Source organism: Musa acuminata, chromosome BXJ2-2 (assembly GCF_036884655.1).
Source record: "Musa acuminata AAA Group cultivar baxijiao chromosome BXJ2-2, Cavendish_Baxijiao_AAA, whole genome shotgun sequence".
Classification (NCBI taxonomy): Eukaryota; Viridiplantae; Streptophyta; class Magnoliopsida; order Zingiberales; family Musaceae; genus Musa; species Musa acuminata.
This window is the reverse complement of record NC_088339.1, coordinates 22,143,486-22,163,327: the sequence shown is the minus strand read 5'-3', so window position 1 is coordinate 22,163,327 and position 19,842 is coordinate 22,143,486. Positions and strand designations below refer to the sequence as shown.

Sequence of the window (19,842 nt, the reverse complement as noted above, 5' to 3'; positions counted from 1 at the left end):
GTTGAATACGTATGGGGCCTTTTTTGAAGACTTGGACGTACAAGGTTTAGGCTATTTGATTCGAAATGATACTGGGACTGTTTGATTACATGTTGTAAATATTTTGAAAGGAGAGAATGGCTGCACTTGGAACTGATACCTATGCTTGAGGTATTACGACTTGCCTTGGAGTCGGGGGGGGGGGGTGGACTCCTGATTATTGAAATCGACTCATTTGAGATGGTCAAGTTGTTGACACCTTCAATTATCTCTCATTAAAAATTATTTAACCTTGTTAGAACGATTAAATGATCGATTATTTATCATATATCATTGTGCTGATTGATTGCTTGCTTGCTTTTGCCAAGTCAACCAAAAATTCTTATTTTTGAAAAAAAAATAAAGATTGTATATACCTTACTCTTGAATTACTAAAATGTCCCTTCATATAGTCAAGACAATATTTGTGGCTAATAAGAGAAAAAAAACAACAACAAAAGGTATTTAGAGTTGACAAACCTACACATGTATACACTATATTATAGCATTTAGCAGATGTACATCAAAAGTTGTCCTTGTTAACAAGAGTTTCATGGTAACACCATCATGACAACAATTGAACTTTTAGGTATAGCACACACTCGCACTAATCTTGACAGGTTGGATATATGACAACTAATCAATGCATACCATAATAACAGTTTGAATCACTGATATAATAAAATTAATCAACCATAATAACATACCTGCAAAGAGTCATACTGGAAACAAATGTTTTACAAGGAAAAATGGAGGCCTTCCCTAGTTGAAACATATCCTCAGGACCTTAAAAGATGCAGCTTAGTATGAATCCTTGGTTATCCCAAAAAGAAAAAAAAAAAACTTGGTTATAGCTGATGCTTTAATTATTATTTTTGGGGATCCAGCTGGGGCCTAAGACTACATGATCATTGGTTGACAAATCTGAAAGAGCTGTGGTGTAGCATTGTCACTTTCTTCTTGCAACTGGCAACTCCTTTGTTCAGATAGCAGTTACAGAATCCTGCACCAAAATGCCTCTTATAAATGGATACAACACCTATGGCGCACAATGAGGGTGTGGCTTTATGACGAGAATCTTAGCAACATTCTGGTTCTACATGCAGAAAGCAAATTTAGAGAGATTTTGTAACTACAATCAGATGATACTGGACTCTGATGACTAAATTTAGTGCTAGCCAACAATAGGCTTTAGAAAATCCACGAGCAATATAAAAACGAGAGTCAACTAGGAATAAGTTGTTTCACAATGAACGAGAAGGATCAGAGACCATAGTTTTATATTTCCTTTTAAATGGTCAAAGTAGCACAACAGGTTGCAAGAAGCACACTTCAAAGTAGCACAACACATTTTTGAATGAACTTAAGAGCAAAATATGTGCAATTGTAGAATTGCATGCAAATACTAATTTTATGCCCAAACTCAAAAATGTGACACCGGTAGCAATTGAAATGTTATTATACATGCCAGTCTTCACAGTCAGCTTCTGTCTAGTAGGTGAACAAGATAGTTGATTATATTTGAGAATGAAAGCTCCTAATTAGTGTGACTTCAGTGTCTGGATGTGAAAAACAGAAATTATTAATGAAGATCCACAGATTGGTCAAGAGAGGTCTGAACAAATAAAGGATGGGAAAGGACAGGAACAGAGTGAACACACTTGCAGTGAATAGATGCTTTGTGAATGACCTTGGTTCACCATCTGAGATTACATGTCCATATTTGACTTTCTAATGTTAAGTAGGATTGATAAAATTCTACCTTTGACAATTAAGCAAGGAAGGGAATACTCGGTGCAAAGTATAAAGTTTGGTTCACCATCTGAGGTTACATATCAAATTTCCATATTTGAGTTAAGCATGTTTAATAGGATTAGCAAAATTTCACCTTTGACAGTCTGTTTATTTGTCCAGTGATAAGTCATAAAAGACAATACCTTTGTTGTCTCAAGAAAGGCCTCTCAATTTCTTGTAGTCTTCACGGCTCAATAAGGAATCTTTGATCTTGGGCCAATCTATTGGCTTTGGCATTATAATTGCTATGTATCCTTCTCTGTCAGCCTACGCATACAAACATGTACATGGATCAGAAAATAAGAGATAAGAAATCTGTATTTTAACACTAAAATGATATTCTTATTCTGCTGCTAAAGAGGCGCATAATTTTCACGTTGCTATACCACAATAGAGAAATGACTAACGCACAATAAGCCATATACTAATCATTTAGATTTCTATATTGAATGTTTCGACTAATTTAGCTTTGTGTGTATCAGATTATCTACAAAAATAAATAAATAAATATCCATATCATTTCTTGTATATAATTGATATTATTTGGTCTTCCTTGCCCTAAATTGAGATCTCTAGCTTCATTGACCTAAATCAATGCACCAGTGCAATGCTCACACATTTTCTTCTTGCTTTGTGTTGCATCTAACTTTTTGCAAATGCAGTCATATCTTGCTCTATTTACTACACATACAAGATATCCATTATGATAGTCTCTTCTCAAATAAACTAGCTTTTAATATACCCAGTTTCCTGAATGTTTAAACCTCTGACTAATAAAGATTTTTTGGCTTCTATCTTAGAAGATTTCAAAACAAGAAAGTCATATTTGCCTGCCACATACAATTTTAACCACCCTGCACCAGTAATACAAGCAATATTAATATACGCTTTTCATCAACTGAACAATATATATTCAGGATATATTCAACAAAACTGGTCCTGATAAATGTTCTATTGGATTCTTTCTTAAAATCAATTCCTTTCATCAATTTTTTGGTTTGTTTCATGGTTTTTAATTTCATTTCGACCAGTATGTACTGGGTGATATTTACCAGTCCGAAGCTAAATATATATGCAGACTATGCCTTCTTGCTTGGTACAGTTTAATATACAAGTTTCTGGCCGGTAACCTACAATTTGGCTTCCTACTTGGTTAAAAATAATTATTATATTTTAATTTTAGGGTTAGAATCTTTAACAACCTCTCTCTCTCTCTCTCTCTCTCTCTCTCTCTCTCTCTCATTGAAGAGGATTTCTCCTCACACTGTTGCTAGTTTGCCAAATACTCCTCTTTTCCTCCTCCTAGTCCATTCCTCTCCCTCCTCTAGCTCTCATCCTCCCCCTCCTTTCCTCTCCTTCTAAAATAATTGTCTAAATTAATAATCACAAGAAATATCAAACTACAAAAATTAAAAACCACATCATAAATTTAAAAAAAATCCCCAAAAGTGACTTCTATCTGATCACTGATCAGATAGATTGTTGTACAAAATCAGGACCACACATTACGTATTATCTTCATGAGGAAAAGGGGAACTCATACTTACTGATGAATTAAGTAGATCAGGTTGCTTAAGTAATCTGTCATTTACCTCTAAGAGGGAACCTTTGACACAACACCTGCAGAAATCAGTCACCAAAATGATATATCTAAACATCACTACGGCTTAAATTTGAAGACAAACAGAGCTCCAAATTTTCCAACCTCACAATAAATTCTTTGCCATTTGCACAAACTTTACACAATGAAGTTTTGGCATCGAAATGCTGCGCATTCTGCAAAACCAAGCAATTCCATCATCGCTCAAGCCTCAGCAAACAACAATCCATCAAGCTTAGCACTTCAACTAATCGACAATCTTCTTCAAAGTTCACTTACCCTTTTGCGCTTTCCGGTGACCTTCATCTCGCTCCGGTCAGATTTCCCCACATTGAAATTCACAGCTGTTACGCCACCTTCCTCTCTCAAGGCGACATGGCTTGGAGCCAAACCGACTACACACAATCTATGATCATAACCCGGAACAAAAATGGAAAACACAGACAGATTATGTCTCAGTTTACAGAGTGGTAAAGAAAAGTCTGGTTTTGGTTCATGTCTTGTGTTACCCATTGGCATGGCGATATACGTACTGATCATGCCCTGGCTTCAGAAAGTCTGAGTAATAAATTTCATGAATTTGAGAGTTCCTCTTCGAAATCGTTCGATCGTTGATGAAAATTTCCCAAGGTTTAAGGAGTACCTGCGGCATAGTAGCGAGCGAAGTTGGACTCCACAGCCGATGGAGGAATTGACGGGAGATCCTTTACATCTGGTATGAGAAGAGACCTGAGCTCCTCGTCTTCTACTATCTTGTCCATTTTCACTAGAGCATCGCTCTGTAGGGGTTCGCCCTCTTCTCCACCCCCTTCCATTGTCGAAACAAAACGAGGTCCTTCGAAGCCGAGAAAGGTTCTTATGGGTTCAACCCAACGATCAGGATTAGATCTACTGGAGGCTTAAGGTAAATCCAACGGTGTCGGTTTATTTTCTTTACATGGATTCCTTAGCAGCGGCCGTGAGAGAAACCCATTAAAAAACCCTGATCTTTTGTCGGTCGAGTAACAAAACCTCATCTGAACCCTAATCTTAATCTCGCAGAAGATGGCGTTCGCAGGGCGGTGGTTCGTGTGGCCGCGAAAAGCAGCCCGGGGGAACGACACTCTCCAATGAGGCTCTGTGCCGATCACGGTCTCGCTGACGCCGCTTGTCGCCCTGTTCCCTGCGACGGGGAATCTCATGAAGTCTCATGTATGATCGGATCCCTAATCCGTGGCTTTCTCTATTGTAGATTCTCAACTTCGTTTTGTTCATCAAATAACTTGAAATAGAAGAGGTGCAAGTTCTCATTGAATGGGAATCATATGAAACTTGCTCCTAATTATCGAAGAAGAAATGCAAATTTGAATCTTTTTGGGTAGTTTTTTTTAACAGTGCAAGAAATTGCACTGATGTACAGAACGCAATATCTCATATTTGATCCCTTCAAGAAGTCTCACGTCGAGAATCTATTTCTTCTTATTTAGATTGGCATTATGTATAGAAATATGGGCATCAGCCAATTGTAAGGGCATTTTTCATGTACCTCAGAGAATCCTCTCATCCGTCGTTAGCATACTTATCACCGTAAAATTTATTGTTGCTAGTGTCTCAGCGTATTTTTACCTAGAAAATATTTTACTATATTGGATAAGAAATCATTCGTGCTTTTCTGTTACTCTTTTTATCTTTCGCTTTTAGTAGATTTTCTTTTGTTATTTTACTGTTGTAGTTTGTTGGCTCTATTTCATGATATCATGTGAAAAGTAGCTGTAGCTTTCGATTATCCTATCCGTATAGTAACATTAATAAATGTTGGATGTGAGGAGGTTGACTGGCGTTTTTTGGTTTGGAAACTTTCTTGTGCTAGTGGCATAATTTTTGCTTCTTGAGTACCTTTTTAGAATTTAAAACTAGCAAGTAATGCTTATACCTTGCCTTTTCAATGGTGCTATGCTTGTTCTTTTCTAACTTCTATTCAGATGCTTGAAGGTGGTAAATTCTTGTCATCTCAATAACATATATATTTACCTCAACCTGATGAATGAGGATCATGTATGTGCATAGAAGCTTGATTATTCTGCCAGCATAAGATTTGAGACCTTTTTACTATATTATTACTTGTATTCATGTCGCCATATGACTTGTAATTTTTCTTAATTTTCTGATGGTACTCGATGAATACTATGAAATATATTGAGCTCTGCTATAGACATTTATACAGGACATGCAATTTGTCAGTCTTTAACTAAAATTTTGGTTTCTTAATCCCTAGGAATATATGCGGTTAGATTTTCTGGTTTCTTGAGGTTACATAGGACTGTTATCTCAGCCCTATGCCTTCAGTTGGTGCCTGCATTAATGGACCCAATCTTTGGAAACTTAGATTTAATGCCAAGGACTGTGGAATAAGTGGTTCAGCCTTGTGTTTAAGGGCTGCCAGAGAGCACTAAAGGCCTGGAATTTTTTTTTTTTTTTTGTCTCAGATCATCTGCCCTTATTAAACAATAAAGTAATAATTTTGAATGAACTAGGACTTTGATGAATATATCTTCCTTGGAAAGAAAACAAGCAATAGTGTGATACATCATTTGTTTGATGCATGTCTTGTGTCGCTTGTCATAGATGTTGGTGTTTTCAGTTTTACATTACATGACTCACATTCTAAAAAGTTTTGAACACTAACAAAACATCATCATTTTGTGTAGTGAAGTCACGAGTTGTTTGGGCGCTCGCCTAATGGGCTGGGTAGGCATCTTCACTCAAGCACTCGCCTGGGCCCACGCGTTGAGCGGACACCTGATTAAACTCATGCTAGTTCGAGCATGAGTTGAACCAAAGAATCATATCTGGTTCGATTAAACCAATTAGACCCTTAATTGATGGCTACGGAGTTCGATTAAAACATGTCCACACACGAGCCCTAATGTAGAAACCCTTTCTTACATGGTTTTTGTAGGCTAATTATAGATTACCCCATGTAGTTAGACCTTCTTAGCATTCCAATCCCTAGACTTTAAAAATTTACATTGAAATCTCTATAATTATGAAAGTGAAACATTTAACCTCATCTACCCTAACATCGTTGGCTTTACTGATGAAAGATATAATACGTGACAACATGTTCATGAATAACACGAAAACGATAGGCAAAAGGGTAATTTTATTGGTGATGGTGAACAATGGTGCCGTGGGTGGCTGTTGTGGTGGTGGATAGCAAAAACAACACAGTAGTCGGCTTTGTCGATGTTGATCTAAACATTGACAATGAGGAGGCAGAGCAGTAAGACATGTGCATAACAAGCCTCATATAATTATGAAAGTGAAATATTTAATCTCATTTAGCCTAATATCGTTGGCTTTACCGATGAAAGATAACATATGACAACATATGCATGAATAACACGAAAACGATAGGCAAAAAGGTAATTTCAATGGTAGTGGCGGACAATGGTGCCGTGGGTGGTTGTTGTGGTGGTGGATGGCAAAAACGATGCAGTAGTCGGCCTTGTCGATGTCGATCCGAACATTGACAACGAGGAGGAAGAGGAGGCAGAGCGGTGAGGCATCTGCGTTGGCGCCGAAGGAGAAAGAAGAGGGAGGTGAGGCATTTGCATCAGTGTTGCACCGCTTTGCCTTGTCTTCTTCCTCTGGTGTTGCTCTGCATCTGTGTTAGCATCGGAGGAGGAAGAGGAGGCAGGTAACTACCGTGTTGTTCTCGTCGACCACCACCACAACAACCACCCACGATGCCACTGTTTGCCATCATCGTTGAAATTACCTTTTTGCTCATCATTTTCATACGATTCATGCACGTGCTGTCTCCCCTCTTCCCCGTTCACCACTGCCACTTCTTTGCTGTTTGTCAATTTGAAACTAGAATAGCTGCCTGCTTGGCTGTTAGTCTTTGTTGTTTGTCTATGTTTGTGAGAACAGCAGCTGCTTGCTGTAGTGAATCAGTAGTGAAATGTCGATTATGATTGCTATTGCTGTAGTGATTAGTGCTACTTTTTAGTGTCTTGGATTGTCGTTGCAGCTTTAGATGGTGACAGGATTGAGATGATGAACAAGATCTTAATGATCTTTGATGTTAATCTTACTTTATTTTGTCATTTTGTTATTCGATATGGACAACATAATTTGGTACCTTAAATGAATGCAAGTTTGATGTGATATTTTTGTTTTAATTTATTTTTATTAATTGTGATATATAATTTTTAAATTATAAAGCTCCTCACTTTGCTCGAGCGAGGCCTAGCGCCTCGGCCATTTTGGGACTATGGCGCCAAAAGGCGCCTAGCGCTTTTAATCACTGATTTTGTGGTAAAATATTATCAGATCTAATCCTGTGTGCATTTTGAAATTTATTTGGTTTAAAAAGATGTTAAGGTGTGCAAAATATTTAAGTAGTTTTAATGGAAATTCTGATTTAGGGCTTGTAGAAGTGAGACTATTAGGAGAGACCTAAAGCTAGTCTATTGAATGGAGTTCTGGGAAAGAGGAAAACGTGAAGCTAGAATTTCAATGTACTTATTACATAAAGTACATAGAGTTTCAATACTGATATAGGATCATTCAGAGACTTGTAGTAGTTGAACGTTAAATGTTAATTAATCAGAAGTTATGAGCTCTTTTGTTAAGAAGCAACTTTTTATTTTTTTTTGAGGAACCCTAATCCTAGTCTATTGATGGAGTCATGGAGTTAGAACTTGAATATGGTATTACTTAAACTACCTAGAATTTGAAATACTGAAGTAGGATCAGACAGAGACTTATAGTAGTTGAAAATTAGACTTGATTAAGCTGTTTAATCTGCAAATGAGTTTTTTAAGAGAACCCTTGCTTAGCGAATGCTTTCATGATTGCTTTACAGTTTTCGTTATCTTATTGGTGAGATTTATGGGTATGGTTGAATAACCCATTCTCTTGGGCGTCATAGATTAAGTGTTTATGGTTACAGGACATGCAATGGGTAAGCTTTCCACGTACTGAAGTGAAGTATCAGTTTGCTGGATGTTTTATTCCTATAAAACTGATGTAAAACGAATACAAGGAGACTTCCAAGATAAATTGGTTCTCCGCATCTGTAGAGATTCTGAAAACTATTTCCCAAAGTATGAAACTTTCTGGCTGCTACCAGAAGTCCATATCTTGACCTCATTTGCAATCAAGAAGTGGAGAAACAGAGATAAATGAAGTTGAAGCAACATATTTTTCATTTTGTGTTACTCTTACCTGCATACTAGTTTGACAAGGGAGTCAAAAGGTGTAGGTCTAGAAGTCATCAAATTGCAGAGTACATGCATTTTTATTCAGTCCATCAGACAGCAATAAAGTTTAACCAAGAAAACATAAAAGTTGAACCAAAAACTTAAACAACAGAATTCTGAAGCTTGTTTTGTCTTCACACCAATGGAAGATAGTGTACTATCTTGATTCATTTTATTAGCTAGTAAATTCTTCTCTTAGATCATACAAAAAATCATTCCAGGCTATTTGTAGTTCATAGGACATGTGTTCTAAACTAAACTATTTAAGATGAATGGATGAGGCTGGATGCTGACTGTTGATGAGTTGAAACTTGCTGTTGGATTAAAATGACAGGTGCTCATATTTATGCACAACCTGTAATTCTTGAGTTATTTTTTATCCTTGATGTCAAAAAGGACATCAGAGATAGGTGCATGACATGGAGACCAAAGACCTCTAGATTTGTCTTCATGAAATAATTATACATTAGTTTTTAATGGAAATTCAGAATTTTTTTTCACTCTGTATATATGTGTATATTACATTAAGATTATATGCATACTGCGTATTAAGTTTGTCTCTTCAGCAGCAATTTGGAAAGATCTTTTAGTCCATTTTGTGCTATCATTTGCTTTCTTATCTTTTCAATATTGTTACTTCAAAAGATTCAAGCGCTTTCTCAAATAACAAAAGACCAAAATAGAAGCATTATATGTCTTCTTTAAGCATCAAATGTCCCTTAGGCGAGGTAGGGACTGTGTAGTGACTCTCTTTAGTTCCTGTAAGGATATAAACCGCAAAACTCTTATTGTCTTATCTTATTTAGATTGGTTCAATGGTTGTTTTTTGTACCCCTTTCAATTCACTTTTGACATTTTTGATATATGTTCTCGAACATGAGTTGGGGTGATCTCTCTTTCTTTCAATAGAACTAAAAGTTGGCAGTGGGTAACCTAAATGTAGCAGCTATCTATATATTTAGGATGAATGGACATGGGTGGAATTGGCACTGATCAATTCAAGTATAGCAAATATTTATATACTTTGGCTGATAGGTCATGGGTTTAGAGGTCAAAGATGTTCCATCACATCATAACATTAGGGTTCCAGTCACCTATATTAATATAGAATAATTGGATCAGAACAGAAGCTATACAATAATTGGTGATCCTAACCCTGTATTTTATGATATCTAACTTGACAAATGTGACATTCTTTTGACAGAAATAATATATTGACTTCTAAACTTTTCATACAAGAGACTTTGCATAACAGAGCTCAAAGTAAAAGACAATTTGGATGATCACTTGGTCCTCCATAGATTTGCTGACAAATTTGACTAACCAGTTATTTAATTTTTTTCCATTTGGCTTTTATTGCATGTTGAAATCTTAGATGGAGTAAGTTACACTTTCAATTTGTTTGACATATTTGGTTTTGATCAAACTGTTCATGGTGCATGTTGTGTCGCAGCCCAATCATTTGGCCAGATGAAGGAAGCAGAAGGTGTTTCCACCAAAAGAGAGGAATCATGCAGCTCCTCAAATTGCATTGCACAAAGCTCCTGTCCAAATCAATTTGATTTGGCATTTGCTTGTCGGAACCCAAACCAGATCACCTTCACAACCTGAGACAAAAAGGAGATCTGTTGGCTTTGTTATCAGCAATCCCATTTCTGCCCTCATGCACTAATCTTTCTCTTTCCTCTCACAAAAATAGTGCTTTATATCCCAGAATTTGCTCTCAAAAAGCTCTCTGTATCTTTCAGGTGCAAACTCGATCCATGGAATCAGGACGTCTCTCTCGATCGGAATAGCTTCTTGTCCGTGTCCAATGATCATGGGAAAGTTGTTGGGACTTTACATTTGGTGCGTGTATTGAAATCTAAGCAGGAGGTGAACACAATCTTATTCCAGCGCGCATGCACAGCGGAGAACAGCGAACGATTCCCCACGACCTGCCATCTTCCTGTCAGATGAAAGCTGCCTCCCTGTCCGTAAACCATGGAGCCAATCAAACCAAGGCGCTGCAGATTCTGAAATGGTCACATCCCAACAGATATCCTTTCCCCTTCTCCGCCACATCCAAAGCTGAGTCCTGTTCCTTTTTGGAATGCCGTCCATTTCCTCCTCCCCGCCATGAGTCTTGTTCTGACCACAGCCCGATGAGCAGCAGAACATATCCAGAAAAAGCCACAAGGAAGCAGAAGCATGGAAAAGAAAGAGGGCAGGCACTTTTACTGCGCACCTGGATGCCACGGAAAAGATGATAACCATGGTTGCTTCTTTGCTGCAAGCTAAATTGTCATACTTGATAGCAGTAAACTCCACTGTGGAGCTGCAGAGTTCAGATAGATACTCAAAACAGATAGAAGAATTCTTCAAGTACTGCAATAACATACCAATGTTTGCTTTTCATGACCAAATTCAGGTGCATCTGAAGCATCTGAAGACCTCAACTCCGTCTACATGCTCTGACCAACACGAAGCAAGTGAGAACTGTTATCTACAGATTTGGACATGGAAGGATTTAAACGGGAGGAATGTTCCTGCGGATCTGAATCGCGAAAAGTGCCTTTCACGTCATGATCTGAATCGCGGCCTCTGATCATGGTATGTGACTCACGATGTGATCGGAGCGGCAGTGCGATTCTTGATGTGTGCCACATCCTGTCGTCTTGAGACAAGCCGGGACGTGGAAGCATGTACCACGAAGGTAAGAACAGGATCATCTTACAGCTCCTATGGGGCACATTAAAAGCTCTTCCTCGGACCAAGGATCGATCAACAAGCAACACTAGCGAGCAACAGCAAGTTGATGCTTTCGAGTACTATATTATGTTTTCCTGGTCCTACAGCCCCTTTGCAAAGCACAACATGATAACCAGTGTGCTTTTGAGTCGGTGCCTCACAAATCTGCAGTGAAGTGCCTGCCCTCTTCCTCCAGGTTTTCTTCTCGATTACTTGCTCTGTTTACCCTACCTGATATGCATGGAAGAAGTTTGGAAGGACATAAGCCTCAGCACCCTCCACCAAGACGTGCCCTCAACCCCTCTCCTCTCCTTCCACCACCACCACCACCGGACCTTCCACACTTCCAACCCCACCACCACCTCCTCTTTCGGAGGCATCACCCTCGAGGACTTCCTTGCGGATGCCACCAAAGAAGCAACTCGGGTTCCTCCTCCAAGCAGCCGTCCTCCGGCTTCGATTGATCCCAGTCCTGACAACTCCGTCAGGTTCTTTGGCTATGATCTCAATACCAGCGCCTGTGATTGTAAAATCAGTGGCTCTTCCTTCAACGACGCTCACTCTGAGTGCACGAAGAAGCGTTCACCGGAGCAGCAGCCTAACAGGAGCATCGACGGCCAAGACGGCGCCGAGCGCAGGAAGAAGCGGATAATCAAGAACCGCGAGTCGGCTGCTCGATCGAGAGCCAGGAAACAGGTACTGTCTCTTCCAATGATGACCACTCTCAAATGGGTTCAAGAATTCTAACCTCGATCGTCTTCCACGAGACAGGCCTACATAAATGAGCTTGAGCTAGAAGTTGCTCGTCTGCTGAATGAGAACCATGCGCTAAGGAGAGAGCTTGAAGAGGTAACTTTTAACTCCATCCTTGTTTCTAGAGCGACATGTTAGATGATCTATTGTGGTTCTTCTCAAAATCTGCGACAGCTGCGTATGACAGTAGTAGCTTCACAGAACCCCACTGCTTCCAGGCGTGCGCTGCAGAGAACTGTAACAGCTCCATTTTGAGTTGGAAAACCAAGAAAAGAAGGTTGCCTTTGGCAGCAAATCCCACGTACAAGCCTGCTCTCCGATCTGTGTTCCAGTGCTTTTGATCTGTGCTGGTGTAGATATGGCAGAGTCCAACAAAGAAGAAGAGAACAGCACAGTTTTATTGATATGTACACATAGGTCCGTGTCTTTGCTTTCTTCCAATGTGTATAATTATCGCCACTCGGTTTGGCTTTTGCTTGTATAGATATATAAATTACTTGAACAAGGAAGAATGGTACAGATCTGTGTTCTTTGCTTTGTCCCGATGGCATTCTGTCAAACCATGAGCATTTCTTCGACCTCTGACACTTGGCACTAACGCCTGTGTGAATGTGAAGTAGTTGGTGAGGAACTTTTGAGCATTGATGGCTTCCTGATGGGTGTTTGATGTTTACATTGTAATGAAAATGTAGCAGAAAGAAGGAGATCCAAAACTCATTCACCTAGAGTTATAATTTACATAAAAGATGTAATGATCCAAATATCCTCTCCCTCTACCAATAGAAAAGAAACCTTGCCTGGAACTGGATTAAGGAGAATACATATAGAGATCACTAATTAGAGGTGACAATAGATGAAGTGAAAAAGATTTTGCAGTCATGGCTGCGACAGAAGAAGAAGAAGAAGATGAAGAAGAAATGGTTACAGAGTGACAGAGCACAAGAATCACAATAATGTATGACTCCAAGTGTACGTACACCATTGTTCATGCAAAACACTGCGAGTTAGGTTACGAGACGTCGGATATGGTGTACACTCGGAAGCGCACTAATGCTCTCTACGTCGCATCATTCAACAGTAACATTCCATCTGCTACTCTGACGCCATGAAAAAGACGAGAAAGTGGCAGTGCCACCCTCATCTCAGGAATCAAAAGAAGGGGACAGCAACCGGTAGGAAGCTTAAGAGATGCATGGTTGGCTGACTTGTACGGTTTCATTTCATGGGATTCTGAGAGCACTAAGTATCGATATTGCCTCTGCGGTGATCAACCAAGAAACGAGAATAGCAGCAGCTGATGTCAGGATTGTCACATCAGCCATGGCATCTTCAACAAAAAGAAGAGAGGGAAGGGAAGAGAGAGGAAAACAAGTTGCGATGTTCCATTCCAGTGATTGCTGGGATCAAACCAAAGCATGCTTCTGGATCTCAGCAGTTGGATGGGTGTGGGGGTCGTTCTTGCACATATGAGCTTTTCGGGTGGAGGGGCGGTGAGATGCTTGGGCGCATTGATCCTAGAAAGTAGGAATCAAGAATCACAGGAAAGTTCGACTTCTTTAGCAAATATTGAGCGGCCTTTTGCGAGGAATAAGTTCTCCTATGCCAAAAATGAGTACATCCAAATCTAACATAAGATCATGATAAGGATAAATATAAAATAATAATTTTATTTTTTTTTTATATATTTTAATTTTTACTCAATTTATAATTTAAGAATTAATCACATGATTTGAGTGTATAACAAATGAAATTATCATCACTTTTACAATAAAATTTTCCTAATATCAAAGCTCCAAGCAAAGATTCAATCCTCTCCTTACCCTTCTCCTATTTCCTATTGTAATGAATAAGTTTCCTTATCAAAGCTTCATCGTTGATCTACCCAAGTGATAGTTTGCTGATTTGCCTTGATCGCTCCTTCCTTGCTAATTTGGCCAAGCGATAATATTGATTTGTCCGGCATCAACGATTCATCATCTGTATCTTCTCCCCATTGATGATTTGTCACATCTCATATTTATTTTAAAAAATAAATCATCATTTCATTATTCATTATTTACATAAGATTCTCTTTTTTTTATCTTTCAATTTCAATCTCTATCTTTATAGTACTAAATATTTTTTAACTGAAAAGAAAATCTTTCAAATGTTACAAGTGATGGAAAAGTTTCCTCTAATCAAACCTCATATGTTAAGTAGTAGGTTAATTTGAAAATAAATATAAGATAGAAACCCATCAGTAATCATATATGCCAATAGAAACCTTAAAAATTATAAAAATAATATCTAATATTTATAATATATATATCAATAATTTAATATGAAATGATAATATATCAATTTATTATGAAACTCATATACAAGAAAAATAATGATAATTATTATATAATAAACAAAATAATATATATACAATATATCTCGATGATATACATAATAATAAAGTAATAAAAGCATAGTATATGAAGAGGTTTATTTTATAGGATGGATTTCTTTAAACAACGGATGGAGGGAACTTATATTACACTCCAAACAATAAAAAAGTGGTATCCCTCACTTGTCCAAGTGGAGATATGTTTTTCCCAATAGTAAATGGAGGAATTATCTAACTGTCATGTCTGATAACCTATTAATCCCCCAAAAGGAATCATCTTACTAACCCTTAGTAAGGATATATAGTCAATCATGATTATTTATTCATATTCATCCATTCGTTCATGTATGTATCCAAAGTATAGTATGATAAAATTTTATGAAGGATCATTTTTAAAGTATGATCTACTAAACTATGTCTATTGGTGGCTTCATACTATGATGGATCTTTAGCTTCTTTCATAGTTTACACTTCTAATATGGATCACTTAGTATAGTCATATATACTATATGATAATAATCATATTAATATCATTAATTTAATCAAAAAATTAATAATTATTTTTAAATAATACCTTTAAATTATAAAGCAACGAGATATCAACCTCTTGATAGTTCTTAATCAAAACTCAATTAACTTGAACCAAACTCAATTCAATTGGGATATGATGAAACCAAACTCAAATGTTCATCGAGTTGATATAAAATTATCTTAGACTGATCTAATTTAGATTTGATTGATTTTAATTAGGTCAAGTAGGCTTGTATCGATCAAGTTAGTTTGGAATCATCATGAACTATCTTGGACCAATTAAACATATCTGATTCAGTCAACTAATAATATCAAACCAAAAAAGAAAGAGAAAATTAAAGTATGTCACATAGTACTAGCTTACTTGATTCTCCCCGGTGTAGTTTCTCCTTATTATCTCTCACTATGATTAATCTATTCGATATCACTCCATAATGGTTACATCCCTTCGATTACATCGATTCTACCTTATCAAATCTAATTTGTTTGATCTGATCTATATCAGCTCCACCTTAACTATCAAATTTAATCTATTCTAGATCTGATTAAATGTGATCATAAGGTGACACTTCATCAGGTGCTTCGTCTACTTTCTCAAGTTCTAACACTCTGGTTGTTATTTCATCTAGAAACAATAGGTTTTCTCAATCTGCTAAGCTTATATCTATCAATGCAATCACTCTAATTCATTCAAGCTATCCACAATAGGTTTTCTTAATATGCTAAGCTTATATGTATCAATGCAATCACTCTAATTCATTCCAAGCTATCCAAAGGGATAATTATGCATCTTAGTAAGAACAATTCAACCTTCTTTTTAAATCTATTAAGCTATGTCAATAGTTCCCTCAATTGTCCATCTAAAAATATTCAAATAATAGGAGGACCAACCTTAAGGGTAAATCTTAATCAAAATTATAATTACATCAAGACTACCTTATTCTACAAATCATTCAAGCAGTTATTAGTTATATAGTACTACTAATCTCTTCATGTAATGCCGTAGCAAAAGCATTATCTACTTTGCAAACTACTTTCACCGATCACTCTTACACTCATATGCTAAGTTATATTATTTACTTTGATTAAAACAATCAAAAGGAAAGTTTTATTAATTACATGCAAAATCTAAAAATTATTATAAATGACTTAACTTTAATCAAGGTGTTATAATTGTTTAATTGGCATATCAATTTTATATGACTTAAACAACTAATCCAAATACTTAAATTAAATTAATAATAATATACTTATTAGACTCTTATAAGTTAATCTTAGTCATGTCTACTTCCGATGTGGGACTAATCAAGGTATTACAATTACACTATCAACTCTCTAACTATAATGATAACTTTAATCTAAATAACTCAGAAAATAATTTCAACCATAATAATCACTACAACTATCAATAGTTCTGATGTCCTAATGACAACAATCAACAAAAAAAAGCCATCTACGAAACTTTAATATATTTGTTCTAATGAAAAATGTGAATATCAAGCTCTAATAACTTATCTTTCATTATATAGTATATAATATCTTAAATCATCATTATATATACCTTAACTAGTTGACCCTACTAAATGAAAGCACTAACATATAGTTGAAATTAGTCTCACTCACCTATACTAAGTTTTCACACCATTAACCTTTTGGTTAGTAGTCTTTATACATCTCATTAACCAAATTCTCACCCTAATCGTACAACACCAAGCATTATTTGAATGACTATCTTATAAAATCTTAAACTTTAAAAAACTTTAACTATTTGATTACTTATGTTATCCGTAGTTATGCCCGGTTCACACAAGTTAACACCAAGATTGAGGTCATGCATCTTCATTAAATACTCTCTTAAATATAATACTTTTTGGTGCTTCCATCCTTAAAGGGCCTTTATATCACATCATGATATTTTTATTAAGTATACTTTTTTCTTTCAATATCTTGCCCCTTCAATAATGTGAGCTGCTATACTAATCATCCATCATTGGATTCATATATATACACATCAAGCTCCCTTAAGCACACCTCTTATCACATCAACCAGTAGTTTCCTTCTAGACCTATACTCACTTATTACTCTAGTTGAATAGCACCTCACCCCTTCTATGACTTCTAAATCCGTCTCTCTATCATCTCAATTTGTAACATTTGAAGTGATACCCTTAGCACCATAAATAGTATCTTTATCCTCTTCTCGATCAAGTGACACTAAAGTTCAGCAGCCTGATCACGTACGTGTCACTTGTAAGCATAAAAAATCTGTAATTATGCTAAGTCAATAATGCGGAATTAACCTACATGCCAGGATTGAAATCAATACATAGATCTAATTATACGATGCGTACCTTTTGATGCCATCCGTTCAGAGATCTTGTTTGATCTGCTCAGCACCGTGATCCAAGATTGCTGCAGGCTCCGTCTTTAATCCGATCGCGCTGCGGAATCTACAGGGAGTGCGAAGAGTAGACCCTTTCTCCTCTCTTCCTATCCTTTCACAGGATCACACGGATTGATGGATTTGGGGAGAGGATTTTGGGGAGAGAGTCGAGGAGAATAACTGAATTCCTCAACGGAGAGATGATGCGTCTATACGTGTCAACGTTATGACGCTCTAACACACTAACACACCCACAACCCCACTAACACACCCACAACCCCTAAAGATCCTATCCTTTAATAGGCGAGAGCAGAGGGTCTACGATGAGATGAGATCTCAGAAGATTTCCTCCCATCAAGGATATCTCCGAGGAATCGTTCCGTAGTGGACTTAGTCTATATTGGCTAAAATATCGCAACGGAACCCAATTAGTTATTCTTTTATATATCTTATTCAATTATTAAAAGGGCCACATATTCTAACATTCTCCCACTTGGCCCATTAATTGATAAGATATAAAAGAGATACAAAATCAAAACAAACAAAAACAAAAAATTTGTTTGAAAACAATTTTACCTAATTGGATTCCAAAAAATTTTTGAAAAGCATTTTATACATGGCCATGTTTTTAAAAATAAGCCAATAAGTCCAATAAACACAATAATACTATATTAAGTCCAACTATCAATGCGAGTCATAGCGGTTGTATTTCATCAATGTCATACTCCCTTCTATGTACCACAACATTGTTAGTCTTTCCTAACATAGTCCATAATGACCCCTGTAATTTGTCTTGTCAAGACAATCCTGTTATTACATTCAACCATAATATGCATAAACATAAATGTAAACAGGATAGCAGAAACAGATAACTTTAATTAAGTAAAATATCAATAATAGCATCCACATAAACATGCATCACCATATCCTTTATGACTTGCTCACAAGCCCCATTCTAAGAACATGTTCTTTGAATATTTTGCACTGTAAGGCTTTTGTCAATGGATCAGCAATCATCATAGTGGTGCTCAAGTTCTCAATTGACACTTGATGTTTCTGGACTCTTTCTCTAACCACCAAGTACTTTATCTCAATGTGCTTGGAACCACTAGAGTACTTGCCATTCTTAGAGAAGAAAACTGCTGCGGTGTTATCACAAAATATCTTCAGTGGCTTGGCAATTGAGTCGACCACACCAAGTCCTGAGATAAAATTTCGCAGCCATAAAGCTTGATTTGTGGCCTCAAAGCATGCCACAAATTCAGCTTCCATTGTTGATGATGCAATAAGCGATTGCTTTGCACTTTTCCAAGAAATTGCCCCACCAGCTAACATAAATACAAATCCTGAAGTGGACTTCCTGCTGTCGAGGCAATTTGCAAAATCAGCATCTGAATATCCAGTTACTTCAAGCTGATCAGATCTCCTGTATGTGAGCATATAATCTTTTGTCCCTTGTAGATATCTCATTACTTTATTTGCAGCTTTCCAATGTTCCATTCCTGGGTTGCTTTGATATCTTCCCAGCATTGCAACTGCAAAACTGATATCTAGTCTTGTACAGGTTTGAGCATATAGTAGACTTCCAACTGCGCATCCATAAGGAATATTCTTCATTTGATTCTTTTCTAAGTCATTTCTTGGGCACTGGTTTTGACTGAATTTTTCACCTTTAGTAATAGGTACATCATTGATTGAGCAAAGCTGCATATTAAATCTCTCCAAGATACGATCAATATATCCTTTCTGAGACAATCCTAATAATCCTTGAGATCTATCCCTGAATATCTCAATGCCAATGATGTAGGATGCCTCATTCATATCAACCATCTTAAAGTTCTTGTTGAGAAATATCTTGGTTTCGTGCAATAAATCAAGATCACTACTGGCAAGTAAAATATCATCCACATATAAGACCAATATAATAAACTTGCTCCCACTTACCTTCAGGTATATACACTGATCAACAGTGTTTTCCTTAAATCCGAAGGAAGTAATGGTATTATGAAACTTTATATACCATTGTCTGGAAGCTTGTTTAAGGCCATAAATGGATTTCTTAAGTTTACAAGCCCAACTTTCTTTTCCCTTTTCTATGAATCCTTCAGGTTGTTCCATATAGATTTCCTCATCCAGATCCCCATTCAGAAATGCTGTTTTCACATCTATCTGATGCAATTCAAGATCATAATGAGCTACTAATGCCATAACGATTCTCAATGAGTCCTTTTTAGAAACAGGAGAAAAAGTCTCATTATAGTCGATGCCTTCCTTCTGAGAAAAACCTTTGGCCACAAGTCTGGCTTTATATCGTTCGATATTGCCTGTTGAGTCACGTTTTGTCTTAAAGACCTATTTACAACCGACTCTTTTACAATCATTGGGCAATTCAACGAGATCCCAGACATCATTC

At 36.9% G+C, this 19,842-nt stretch overlaps 2 protein-coding genes across 5 annotated transcripts; one reads left to right on the top strand and one right to left on the bottom strand.

The window, feature by feature from the left end:
• Positions 1-674: 674 nt before the first annotated feature.
• LOC135581476 (uncharacterized) lies at positions 675-4,259 on the bottom strand. 2 transcript variants are annotated; one of them, XM_065095362.1, is made up of 7 exons: positions 4,056-4,259; positions 3,922-3,970; positions 3,692-3,818; positions 3,518-3,588; positions 3,360-3,432; positions 1,956-2,079; positions 675-1,021 (listed from the first exon to the last, which is right to left on the bottom strand). In XM_065095362.1, exons 1-6 carry the CDS (start codon positions 4,225-4,227, stop codon positions 1,966-1,968), a joined length of 606 nt encoding a protein of 201 aa, XP_064951434.1. In that variant the 5' UTR covers positions 4,228-4,259; the 3' UTR covers positions 675-1,021; positions 1,956-1,965. The 2 variants fall into 2 exon arrangements, with proteins under 2 accessions (XP_064951434.1, XP_064951435.1); XM_065095363.1 differs by lacking the exon at positions 3,922-3,970 and having other exon boundaries at positions 3,692-3,807; positions 4,056-4,254.
• A 133-nt stretch (positions 4,260-4,392) lies between these two features.
• Positions 4,393-12,686, top strand: LOC135586386 (bZIP transcription factor 27-like). 3 transcript variants are annotated; one of them, XM_065095358.1, is made up of 5 exons: positions 4,393-4,603; positions 10,115-10,326; positions 10,410-12,087; positions 12,163-12,240; positions 12,363-12,686. In XM_065095358.1, the coding sequence occupies exons 3-5, from the start codon at positions 11,632-11,634 to the stop codon at positions 12,483-12,485; spliced, it is 657 nt and encodes a 218-aa protein (XP_064951430.1). In that variant the 5' UTR covers positions 4,393-4,603; positions 10,115-10,326; positions 10,410-11,631; the 3' UTR covers positions 12,486-12,686. The 3 variants fall into 3 exon arrangements, with proteins under 3 accessions (XP_064951430.1, XP_064951432.1, XP_064951431.1); XM_065095360.1 differs by having other exon boundaries at positions 10,115-12,087; positions 12,346-12,686; XM_065095359.1 differs by having other exon boundaries at positions 10,115-12,087; positions 12,319-12,686.
• Positions 12,687-19,842: the final 7,156 nt, after the last annotated feature.